Source organism: Crocodylus siamensis, chromosome 3, assembly GCF_052110815.1.
Source record: "Crocodylus siamensis isolate JL-2025a chromosome 3, ASM5211081v1, whole genome shotgun sequence".
Classification (NCBI taxonomy): Eukaryota; Metazoa; Chordata; order Crocodylia; family Crocodylidae; genus Crocodylus; species Crocodylus siamensis.
Genome location: NC_143397.1, coordinates 37,783,711 through 37,796,918, shown reverse-complemented (window position 1 = coordinate 37,796,918; position 13,208 = coordinate 37,783,711). Strand labels below are relative to the sequence as shown.

General features: G+C 47.7%; 1 protein-coding gene across 2 annotated transcripts in view; it reads right to left on the bottom strand.

Annotated features, from left to right (window-relative positions):
- Positions 1-13,208, bottom strand: part of MSH3 (mutS homolog 3) — a 220,391-nt gene that overhangs the window by 46,478 nt on the left and 160,705 nt on the right. For both annotated transcript variants that reach the window (XM_090038175.1, XM_090038174.1), the window contains one exon: positions 5,684-5,841. In XM_090038175.1, coding sequence (XP_089894301.1) covers positions 5,684-5,841 — 158 coding nt within the window. The remainder of the gene's footprint in view (positions 1-5,683; positions 5,842-13,208) is intronic.

Below are 13,208 nucleotides of genomic sequence, written 5' to 3'. Positions count from 1 at the left end.
TCCTTCCTTAACCCCCTTGTCACCAGGCAGAGGCACAACAACAGGAGGAGCTGAGCCACCTGCCTCCAGAACCTCCTTTGAAGTGCCTTCCAGAGAAGGAGACCTGCTTCTAGGGGAACGCTGAGCGGTGTGGAGCAAAAACTCAGATTCCCCTTCCTTCCCCAGAATTTCCTTTGCTAGGGCCCTCAGCTCCTCTGGTTTCAGATCCAGCTCCTCCTTTAGCACTGGAAAGCTCACGCTGGGAACTGAAACTGGGGCAGAGAATGTCTTGCTGCTGCTGGTTAGCAGTGGTGGTGCAGGTGCAGGCACAGCCACTGCTACCCCCCCCTCCTTGCTCCGTCTAGCATCAGAGGACTCATTGTTGTCAATAAAGAGGGCGCATCTCTGTTTGGGGCAGGGGGAACTTGCAGCTCTCCCTCTGCCCCCTCTCCCTACCTTGCCAGAAGACCTGGCACTTACCTTTCCAGCACACTTCATAATGTTTGGTGGTGGGTGGGTGGGTGGGTGTGTGTCACTGTGAGGGAAAACACAGATTATTTTTATGGGGAGGGAAGAATCAAGACAGACTAACAAGAACAAATAAGAGGATTTTGAGGGAAAAATAAGTTAAAAGGAATGGACAGGGATAACAATAGGGATTGTAGGCAAGGGTAAGTAGGAAAGGAATGGATACAACTTACAAGAAGAGAGACTGGCTAGCAAGAGACTAGCAAGCCAGAGCCTTTCAGATGCTGCTGCTCCAAGAGAGAGATCACAAAAGGCACAGATCACTTCAGACACAGCTTTATATGTTGGTTTTACATCCCCCCCGCAGAGCACTGTGATTGGAAGGGAACTCAGAGAAAGATCAGTCACTGGCCAGCTACAGATGTCAATATCAGAGCAGCCTCCCCCCACCCCGCCCCCATCTCAGCCTTTTCCATACATGGAAGATCACCCCATCCCCCTCCCTCTTCTCAGTTTCTGTTTGCTGCAAGCCTTCCAAATCTCCCTGAATCGATTCGGAAGCTTCCGATTCAATTCAGACCTTTTAATGTGTCTCTTGATTTGATTCGGATTTGGAGATTCAGCTGCTGAATTGGGCCAAATCTCCTCTGAATTGAATCAGCTACCAAAGCTTCGCACAGCCCTAACAGCTAGTTCCCTTCCACCTCATTAATTGTAGTAATATTGTAACAAAGTCATGGGGCAGTTACGTACAATAAGGCCACAACCAGATTGAAAACTATTCTGCTAAACACTGTATGAACCCAGAAAAAATGGATGGCCCTAGTTCCCAAAAATAATAACACAATGGAGTCCTATTCAGTTACATTATCAAGCAGTTAAGTGTCCTACAACACGCAAGGTAAATATTTCCGGTTATGGTACTTTTATAAATTGAAATGCCTGCCCCAGATTTTTGGCTACATACATTAAGCAAACTTAAGTCTTTTTCATGTTTCTCTTTTTTCTCCCCCTTTACACTAATACTAATTCAGTTCTCACTATATTTGGCATACTGTGTTCTTTTTAATATTTTGCTTAATTAGTTTTGAACCAATTAGTCTGCTCTTGATTATCAACATAATGGCAACAGCTAAAACAATTTTAATGTATTCTTCTGGTGTTCATATTTCAGTTTTTGCTATATTTCAAAGTAAATGAAGAATGCCATTTCCAGCTGAATCTGCAAAACTAATTTAAATAGAAAACAAGTGATTCCCAGGGTTAGAACTTGATCAAGACATCTAATTAATGTGTATACTCTTACAAAAGCCCATGGAATTTTTAATAACAGTCAGATAATGCAGTCAGCTCAGCATCTTATCTAAAAGACAGGACTTCCAACAGAACAATGCTCCCTAATAGCAATACCTGAAACCACAGAGCACTGGGGCTACATTGACTCAAGAGGAAAAACAGGGAGCTAATGAGGAAATCATTCTGTTTCCTGTTCTAACCCTTTCTTGGCAGTCTCCCAACCAAGTACTGACATAGTCCAATCCTGCTTAGCTTAAGCTATGACAGGATCAGAGCCCAAGGTGTCAAGGCTGCTAGTGGAAAATATTTTATAAATACAGATCCATGCAAAAACATAGTGCTGAAGAAAACTATGTGCAATCAGAACAACGCGCTGGAAAACAAGATGAAATTCAGACACATTCCATGTGAGGAATTCATACTGTGACAGAAAGGGTGTTCACTTCACTAACTCCCTAATTGCCACATAGCATGGTACTAACAAATATTGATGGTATTGCATTTCTCAAGTTCCCTGCAGAAATAACCTGCCACAGTGCTAGCCAAATACAGGTGAAAGAATGGGAGTAGAAGTGCACAAGAACAACAGGTTGGAATCAGGAAAGAACACTCTTCTGTATCAGATTTTAAGTCAGTGTGAATATTATAAGGGTGCAAGTATTCAGAAAGCAAGAAAAAAAAAATCACCTTTAAAACACTGTCAAAACTGAATTATGTGATCAATGTAATAAACAGCATGTCTTACAAATCTTCACATCCCATCAGTAAAGACCTATTCAATTGATTAATGACTGTAAACAAAAGTTATGGACAAAAAAAGCAAGAAGAAAACAGCTAATATATATTCTGATATTTTTTTAGTTCCAGTTAAATTCTTATAAATTAACAAATGGCTTTCTAATTCATTACACTGCTGAGCATTAAAACATACCAAAGTGTGCATCTGTTCTTTACAATTATGGCACAAAGCAGTATACAACGTAACATTTTGACATAATAAAAATAAGTGATAAGCAGGAGCTGGATATTGTTTAACACTTAGATACCACAGTGAAAGGCACAGTATGGGAATATATATATATTCTGTATTAACTGAACAGTAGATTATTGCTTAGGTTAATTTTCACAGAGAACATATTCCCAGTTAAGAATTCTGAGAGAGAGAGAGAGAGACAGACAGACAGACAGGCAGGCAGGCAGACATTCAAAAAGCCCAAACTGATTCAATCTTTGCAGGTTAGTGTAACCTTTATAGATTGAACCAATTTGCAAATGAACAGTCGTTCACTTTTGTTTCGGAAATGGAAGCACATGCCTGCAATAGCTCAGACTAGAAGCTGTGAGGGTAGAAGCTCTAAAAGCTGTTAGAGCAGGGGTGGACAAAATGTTGCCCATCAGGCCATTCTACCCAGCCCACAGGGCCCCTAAAAATTTAGAAAATTAATATTTATCTGCTGTCATATGGCCCTCAATGGCTTGCCAAAACTCAGTAAGCGACCCTCTGTCTGAAATAGTTGCCCACCTCTGTGTTAGAGCGAGCCCCCCACTGCAGGGAAGCTGTGCTGTGCGGGGGAGGGGGGACATGGCCAGGCTGAGTATGATTGGGGAGGGGTTTAAATCCCCACCCTGGCCTTCAGGGACCCCAGCCAGAGTGTGCCTGGAGGGGGAAGCAGCCCTTGCCAGGCATTTTCCACCCCCGGCCTCACCATTCGAGCAGCAGCAGGTGTGGCCTGCCCTGACAGCAGCATGAAGCGAATGGAGACGGACATTTAATTCCCCACTCCATTCCTTGTCCCACAGGCATGGACACAAGCCAAGGTCTACCTGGCCAGGATAGAGCAGCCTGTGTCAGGGTCTCCCCCAACCTCACCGCTGCAGCAGCAGGGGCAGAGGCGTAGCCAGGCACCAGCCCAGCATGGCCCGAAGCAAAGGGGGCAGGAGGGGGTTTATTCCTCCCTCCCCTCAGGAACCCATCTGGGGTCTCCCTGTTAGGCATTTCCCTCCCACCCTTGTTGCTGGAGCTGCAGGGGGCATGGCCAACCCAAGGGAAGAAAATACCTAACGGTCACAAACTCTGGGAAGACCGTTTTAGGTTGGACATTAAAAAAAAAAATTCTTTACTGTTCCAAGTCCCCAGAGTCTGGAATAGGGCACAGAGGAGTGGGGCGAGTCCTGCTCTATTGAAGCAGACAACAGCCCAGGGCTGGAAAGCATGCTGGGATGGTGGGGTACTCTGATTTAACTTAAACCAGGAAGGGGGTCTGGGAGAAAAGTTCCATAAACCAGTTTGACCCAAATCAGTTAAGTCTGATACTACGTTCAACCAGGTTTATCTCAAATTGATTTCAGCCGTTTTGAAGCTGGTTTATGTGCACTCAACTTCTGTTCTGTTACAAGTTTAAACCAGTTTCTGATCACTTAAACTGGTTTATGTGCAACTTCTCTTCCTAGCCAGAGACAAGGGGAGAGAGAGACAGAGATTTCTAATCTGGCAACATGTAGAGACAATTCTAATCTGGAAATATTTTCTCTGTGAAAATTAACCTGAGCAATAATCTGCTGTTCAAGATCAAACAGTTTCAGCAATGACCTTTTTCAGTGCGTGACAGGGAGAAAGGAAAGAAAGAAATTAAAAGTGTCAGCAGGATGTTTCTTCTTTAAGGCTATACAAGACAAAAATCTTTGGAGGTTGTTAATACTCTTACAAATTCATTCAGTGCTGTTACTTAAATGAAACTGTGATCTGTTGTGTGAACTGAAGTGAAATGATTTTTTTTTTTTTTTAATTACAGTAAGCTCAAATTCCAGTGGCATAGAAGGAAGGTATGGCATAATATTTGCAGGACTAAATTTTGAGTTTTTACAACTAAGCACCTACCTCTTTACTTTGGCTCCATTAACTTCTCTGCAATTAGCAATTGCATAACAGCTAGAAAAGCTGGGCCACTTCACTGTCTAAATAAGGATTCAGCTATACAGGTTTCCCCTCGATTTATGTGGGTTCTTTATATGCAAATTCACTCATATGCGATGAGCATATTTAGACCCATCATTCATTATATGTGAGGTAAATTTGCTCTTACGCGATCAGCATAGATGTCCCCCCCACCAAGCAGGTAAGTCTATGGAGGGAGGGGAAAGGGCCATGGCCCCACTCACCCCAACCCCAGCTGTAGCGGCCCCATGATTGGCTGGCACTAGCCGCCTCCAGCTGCTGGGCTGCACCGTGCTCCACCTGTCCCCACCGTGCTCCACCTGCCAGCTGCTTGCACCAGCTCCTAAGCTGTGCCATGCCGTGGTGCAAGCAGCTGATGTCAGCTGCTCCCAGGGCCACTCCAGCATGGGCTGGGGTGAGTGCAGACAAGCAGAGCCTCGGGCAGCGCAGGATGTAGCACTCACCACAGCCCTGACTGCAGTGACCCCAGGAACAGCAGACACCAGCTGCCTGCACTAGGGCACGGCACAGCCCAGGAGCAGAGGTGAGTGGGGACAGGCAGACTACAGTGCATCCAAGCAGCTGGCTGCAGCCAGGGCTGGGGAGAGCACTGCTCTGTTCCCTGTGCCTTGCTGCCTGCCTTCCGCAGCACCCCTTCCCTAGTCCCAGCCTCATTCCCTCCTTCACTGCCATGGGAACCTAACCCTATTTATTACATTGTAAAGTGGGTTTGCTTTATACGAATTCGATCTATGCACTGTTCTCTGGGAACACATGCACAGCATAAATCGAGGGAAACCTGTAGGCAGCCATGAATGGACGTTGTGGTCAGTTATTCTAATGAGAAGAAAACAAGGTGAATTTAGAAAGAATACAGTTTAGAAAAATGTAACTGAAATTACAAGTTGCAAGCTAAAAATCTAATACTACAGTTAGTGTTTTAAAAACTGTGTCCAAGTATTTCTTTTTCCTGAAGTGTATATATAAGAAGTTTTCATAGATTACCTGGTAAAAATACCATCCACAATGCCGACTGCAGATTCCTCTGCAGGAACATAAGAACCAATCTGCGCCATGACTGTGATCAATGCAACTTGCTTTATGTAGGAGCTCTTTCCACCCATGTTGGGTCCTGTAATAATCATGACTTTTTCACCACCTCCCTGGAAAATGTAAAACAGCTCTTAAAATACTTTACTGACATAAAGTTTTCATTAATGTTTATAATTATATATACACATACCTACACACACATAAAGCTTGAATCAGATATAAATATGAGCCAACTTCTGCCATTTATTTGTATGCTGGTGTATTTGTAAATAAGTGTGGCTAGGTGAACAATTAAAACAATTTAAAAGGGAAGAGTGAGCTGATCTGTGGTGATTGGGATCAGGGTACATTACAGTTTGTTTATCTCATCACTGAAATACTGCCTGCCAAAAAGCCTGTTGTCTCCATCATTCATTCAGAAAAGATTGCACACAATGGGAAATGCTTTGCAAACAGGATGGATCTATTTCCTTTCTCTAAGCCAGTAAATACTGTTTATTGGAGTTTGGTGCCTTCACTCCTCCAAAGTGTTTAAGGAATGAACTCAGGACCTGGTATGTCTTGCTGGCTGCTGCTGGTGGGACATGCTATGTGGCTTGGGAGACTTGTGCCGGGCAGTGGAGCCCAATCCTTCCCTGTATGGAGCCCTCCTGTCTTTGCCACCTCCTGGTATGTCCCTCCAGAACCTGGTACCAGCAGCACCTGGCTGGACACAGCAGGTTGCCACAGAGGCTCTTTCTATGGAGTTGATCCAGCCAAGTGAGGAAAGGGGAAACTCCCATGGGGTCCAGCCCCCACAAGCTGGGAAGACCCCAGCTCAAAACCCTCTCTTCCCCCACAGCTAGGCAGACCAGGACTTGGGGACAGGTCCTGGGAGGAGAGACTTCTTTCTCCCTCCCCCCAGCATATCAGTGACTTGTGCTGCACCAGCCCAGCCACAGGGGGAGTGGGGGAATTATAATACCTTATGTAACCTTTGGTGTGCAGTGTTAACCGCAGCCATGTCCAATTGTTTGGGACCTGGGGTGCCAGGTAGCTTTACCCCCTGCTCGGCTCACCTAGAAGCAACCAAAGGCTCCCTGAGAAAAGAGGCTCCCTTTACAATGGAAAGACCTTGCAGACTCATAATTAACTATTTACAAAGTTTAATTATATACAGGATATACTTGCTACATGCACACAAACAGTAAATAATATCAAAAGTTTGAAACTCTCCATTTACAATGCACAAGGATGAGTCTATACAAGAATAACAGTTGATAGCTATTTACACCTAAAGAATGCTCAAATCAACAGATACCAAGCTAATAACTTTGGCACTACGTTAAACATTCAGTGTATTAAATCCCTAATCAATTATTTACAGCTAACAGACAGTCACCCCAACTTATGCCCAACGAATGGAGGGAGAGGCAGTTCCTCACACCTCTTATCACCAGGGATTCAGGTTTTCCATTTCCCACAGAAAAATGGAGAAAACCACAGAGAAAATGTGGATTTTCCCTTTTAGCAGAGAAAGCCGCAGATTTCCTGGTTTTGCAAAGAGCTCTGCAGGTGGGCAGAGCTCCAGTCTGCAAGAGCTGATTGCAAAAGGGGCAGGAAAGCCCCAACCCTGCCTGAAGGGGGAGGGAGAGGGGGGAAGGGTGGGGCCTGAGGCTTTCAGTCACCCAGGGCTCATTTCAGGCTCACTTGTTGCTCCTGGAGCCTGTGCAGTGGTAAGCAGTGGGTGGGGGGCTGCAGGGAACAGCTGCGAGCTTCCTTCCCCTGCCACATGGCACAGCAGGTAGTCCTGGAGCCCTGTGGGGATCTCCTTGCCCAGCACTGCCCCAGCGATGCACCTCCTGGGCGCAGAGCTGCAGTGAGGGCAGCTGCATCCCTCAAAGTAGGGAAAGGCTCAGGAGGCATGTCACTGGGGCTGTGGGGGATGGGGGAGCGAAGGTGCAGCAGTGGCGAAATCTCCGCTAGCCATGCCGGGTTGCACCCGCCAACCTGGGGAGGCCCCAGGGGAGGGAAGCAGGCTGCCAGAAAACAGCAGCTCTGCTGTTTCCTGCCATCCTGCTTCCCTCCCTTGGGGCCTGCGAAGGCCACCGAATGCAACCTGGTGAAGCTGGGAACAGCAGAGTGGTACACGGATTCCTCACTGCTTCTCATGCCCTGCTCCCCCCACCGCCCTGCCAAGGAGCTCAGGGCTGCAGGAGCCATGTCGCTGGGGCAGCGGGGGTGGGGGTAAGAAGTGGTAAGGAGGTTCTCTGCATGGCTCCTCTACTCCCTGCCATGCTGGGTCGTGGCAGAGGGAAGCAGGAAACAGGTCCCCTGCTCACCGCTGTTCCCTGTTGCCCTACTTCTCTCCCTTGGGGCCTCTGAAGCCCAGAGGGCATGACCCAGCACAGTAGGCAGTAGTGGAGAAGCCAGGGATCTCTTCCCTGCTGCTCCTCCCTGTTGCTCCCCTGGCAACACACCTCCTGCGCACAGGGCTGAAATGAGGGCAGCGGTGTGGGGCTGTGCCTCTTAGAGCAGTGCCATGCACTGCGGGTGCATTGCCAGGGCAGCGGGAGCAGTGGCAAGGAGATCCCCAGTGGTTCCGCTGTTGCCTGCTGCACTGGGTCGTGCCTGCCAGGCTCCAGTTGCCCGCACGCAGGTGATCCTGGCTCTGGCTTTTGTTGTTGTCAAGTTTGCCCCATGCCACTACTGCCGGGACAGCCCTGGGCACACTGTGCACCCTGGCTGCACTCAGTCTAACCACTGCCTTCCTGCCATGTGCCGCAACTTGCTCCCTCCCTGCCTCAGCAGCAGGTGCTGGAGGCGCATCACCAGGGTGGGGGGTGCAGCAGCAGCAAGGAGATCACTGGTGGCTCCACCCTTCCCTGCCACCTCGGGTTGTGCCCACTGGGTCCAGAGGCCCTGGGGGATGGAAGTAGGGCAGGAGCCTGGGCATGCAGACCTGGGGGGGTGCAGGTCCCCCTGCCCCCCAGGAGTGTGCATGGCAGCAGGGAGCCGGCCCTCCCCTTCCCCTGGAGGAGCCACCTGTGGCTCTGTCCTGCTCCCTGCTGGGGCCCTGCAGCCATGCATTGCGGCACTGGGCCTCAAGCCCCACCCAGCTGGGCAGCAGCCTCAGCCTGTGCCTGCCCCGGGTACAGACCTGGGGGGTACGGGTCCCCCCTGCCCCCTGGGAGTGTGCGCAGCAGTGGGCAGCTGACCCAGCTGAGTCCACAGCAGGGGGGAGTGGTGGTAGGGGGTACCAGCAAGGCTCTGGGTGGGGAGTGAGGGGCACCAGCAGGGGTTATGGGGGGGGTGGGGCTTTAGTTTTAATAATGGATTTGGGGGTTTTTAGCAGAAATTTTTTTTTTTTTTAATCAGGGAAAACCAGGATCCCTGTTCATCACACACTTGTGGGCTCCAGCTGCCCCAGGCTATCCGACACAGGTCCAGGCGTCTCACAGTTCGCAGAAGCTGTTTCCACTCAGACCCCTGCAAAACACAAATTCTTCTCCCCACACCACCGTGCACTCTTCTCTGCCTGGGCATGGCCTCTCCAAACCCACAGAGCTCTTTGCACAGTTAAACATCGTGGGAGAGCAAGCTGCCACTGGGGGACCAGACAGCACCTCTGGGCTCACTTTCCCTTAAGGCACTCAGACACATCGAGGCTTTCCCTCAAGTTGTGCTTCCCTGGGTCTCCACTCACACAGGCACCCTGGGGATTTTCCCTACCTGGTGTTTCCTTCCACCAGGCTGCCCCAGTCCTGCCACAGTCCTTTCCCCAACCATTCATAGAGGCAGTTTATCAGACTCTTACTACCCCCCATCCCCAGTCTCCAAGCCCAGAGGGGAATCACCTTCCTGCTCTCCACCCTAAGGAATTTGTTCAGCTCACTCATAAACTCCTTATGCTTGTTTTAGGGGTCTGCTCTCTCATGTTTGACCCTTCAGGTGCTCTTCTGACCTCTGGCCCACCCATGAAGGCAAAAACAGGGTGGGACTATGCTGCAGGCTCTTCCCAGCCCTTTTCATGCAGTGTGCGCCTCCCTTTTCACTCAGGAAGGGAGACACTCCGGTTTTACGGGGAGTCTCCCAGCCAAACCCAACTGCTTTTTGAATCCTGCATCCCCTCGCTGGGGATAATCTGAACTACAAATATGGTGCCCCTGTTGAGATAATCTCCCTCTAGCGTTCAGGCACAGTCCAGTGTAGAAGGTAAGTGCCCTTTAAACTGCCTGTTATGCTTATAATTACCATCACTCCCCTCCCCACTGCAGTTGGAGAGAACAGGGTTTGAGGGAATCCCAGGCTGGATGGGCGAAACCCCCAGAGGCCTAGGTCTCCTCCCATGTGGGCAGATGCCCAGCTTGGGGCCAGCCAGCCAATCATGGATGGCCCAGCAATGACCAGCAGGCTGGGAGGCGTGTTCTAGCCGCCCCCACCTTTTGGCCTGGGCCAGTGCAGCCCCCGCCTGCCCTTCCCAAATCAAGAGTCAACGTCTGTTCTGTTTGTTATCAGTTCAATCTACACAGCTGAGAGAAACCTGCGAAGATAGAATCTATCCCACCTCAGGCTTTTTAACTGTCTGTACTTAGCCTGTAGGAAATGTGATGGGATAGATTAGAAAATGATAGAGCCCTATACTCTAGATGTCTTATAGATTCACTCTTTCCCAATGAATGTGATAAAAAAAAGAAACCAAGAGAGCGAAACTAATGTAGGACTATCATTTTTTATGTCACATGCCAGACTATAAAAAACAGGTATTTACTATTTTTATACTTATAGCTTGCTGAGTTTTGTACTGAAGAATCTTTCAGTCTAATTAGACACAGACAATAGAGTTCAGAGAGAAATGATGCATGTTAAAGATGGTGAAATAGACAAAATGGAAATGATTTAATGTAACAGAAAATCTTAATATTATAACCCAGACTATGGTTATAATATAACCTACTAAGAAACCTACTAAAATTAATTGGTTGCTAAGCTAGCTTTCAGAAACAATGCATACTGCAGCAACAGACCAAAGAACCCATCTACCCCCCAAAAATCACAAACTAAGGTCTTACTGAGATTTATAGTTGAACTGAGGACTAGAAAAGTAAGGAAAGCAGGGGGTACATTCATGTCTTGGCACAGGTAAAAACAGCTGAAATAACTGTAGGTAGCTGACTGAAGAAGTTGTCACGAACCCTACTGTTTTGAGGTGCTCATGAGGTATTGTGCATGCTTTCTTGAGTTTGTTTTACTGATATGGCATGTGGGGTATCATACTGTACTCATTTACATCACTTTTATCACGGTATGGATTATGTTATGCTGCCTGTGTATCACTATAATTTTGGACATGGTTTAGTCAAAGGAATTGAGGAAAGTACTTGAGGAAAAGGGAGTAGCCAAAACTGCTATGTACTTCTTGGCACTGTCTAACTAAGAGCAATTGGCACTCCCAATACAGCAAAGTATTGTCTGCTTGTGATGAGAAAGGCAACTGCACAATAGCAAAGGCATCTTGTAGAAATGGGCTAGCTAGAGGAATTCCAGAAGCCCTAGGAAAGAAAGACATTTCTTAAAGATTTTGAGACTCATCATCAGCAATTGGGACAATGCTGATAGGGGGTCTGTCTTGGTACTTAGGGACTATCTATGATATAGTCATGGTTTTTGGATTATTCCAAACTTTAAGGGGATTCCAAGTCCACAGCAATGAGAGCTGGCAGGATGAGCAGGAAGGGTGATTTCTGGAAACAATGGCAGGACTCTCAGAGGCGCTAGATTGTAACCAGATGAGACGATAAGACTCTACTTGTATTTGTTGTTTTGTCTTCAAACTTTGTCAGTTTTTCTTGTGTAAATATTTTCTCCCATATAATAAATACATTTGTTTTGCCTCCTTACCAACTGCTTGGGGTAAAGCACAATCTCAAGATGATATTACAGGCAGCCCATTCTACAGAAAGGGGTACCTAAAACACTTTCACAATCCCAAGGAGAAGCTACCTAAAGCTGATAGATTCCCATGCCACAGCTCCGGTATCCTGTATAAGCGCAGTAGAGTTAAGAGTTGCAGGCATAAGGAGTTATCCCAGGGCAAACCCTGGTCTATTTCTTGGGACAAGCAGTAGCACAGTGGGAAGATGCTGGGTCTCCAGACATGTTTGTGACAGGAATTGAAGGCATTTCTGAAACTGCATTTTCCTGCTGATTCAGATAGTTCAGTTTAAAACTAGAAGCTCTTTGACAAACTACATTCCCATTCACCTTCCAAGGAAAAGTAAAGTGAAAGTTTAAAACTCTAGGATCCCAAGCGGAACCTACCTGTGAAGGAGAGTGCGCAAACAAAAGCCCTGAGGTGCCTAACATGCTGGGCAGGGGAGGTCAGGAGAAGAGAAGCAGCCAGCAGCAACAGACAGGGAAAGTGAAAACAAGCAACACTTACAGCCGGCAGGCCTGCAGCTCAAGACTGGAAGGGAGGAGAAGCAATCACCACACTTCCAGAGCAACATCTCACTCTGGAGGAGAGAGGCTGCTCAGAGGTATTTCTGGCCCCAGAGCGGGGCAGAGGGTTGTAAGCTGCAGAGAGTGGAGCAGCTGGCAAGCAAGTGTTGTGAAACTTGCCAGAGAACCACTGTGGGTATGACCCTGAGAAGGAGGCAGGCGAGGCCTGCACACACAAGGCTTCTGCTAATCCCTGGAATGGAACGGCAGCTGAGGGTCCGGGGGACAGGCCAGAAGAATTGCTGGTCCAGGTTAGTCTCGCTGCGCATGGGAAAGATCCCATTGGGACTATGAATGATCATGAGTAAGCTGGGGCAGGCCTGTGCTGAGCAGTGACTGAACTAGCTGATTTCTTTTGTTGTGACTGGGACATGAGAGCCTGACCCCAGGTGAAGGGGCATGGACTGAGTCTGGCAAAGAGACTGAGAGCAGTCAGGTTTTTGCTTTCTTTTTTTTTTTTGGATACCTGAGTGCAGGCCAAGGCCATCCCTGGAAGGGTATGCACTTAACCAAACCCAACGGTCACCCTGGCGGTTGAGGGTGGAATAATAGACCAACAGCCAGTATTAAGACCTGGCTGCAGAGAACCATCTGGAGAGGTTAGGGGAGGTTTGGAGCCCCACAGAAGAAAGCAGGGATTGAGACCAGGTAGGATAACCTTGGGCATTGCCTCCTAACAATATAATATCATCAAAGTCGTGGCAGATGAGAAAACGTAAGACCAACTTCCTGGCAGACCAGGTGATCCAAAGCCAACGTCCACCCTGTCACCGCCTCTAGGAAAACGAGCTCAGGGCAGTGGCAGCAAGCCCTATAACACCTACAGCAGTCACACTACCAGTATAATTTTCCTTTTGTAATTTTTTAATTGAAAAATTGTAACATTATAATGCAGCTAAGACACAAAAGGCATGATCAGTATGGAATGATTTGCCAGATTTTTGAAAATGCCACCTGCTGCTAGTTTTGAGTTGCATAGTAATTTTTTAATGTTATT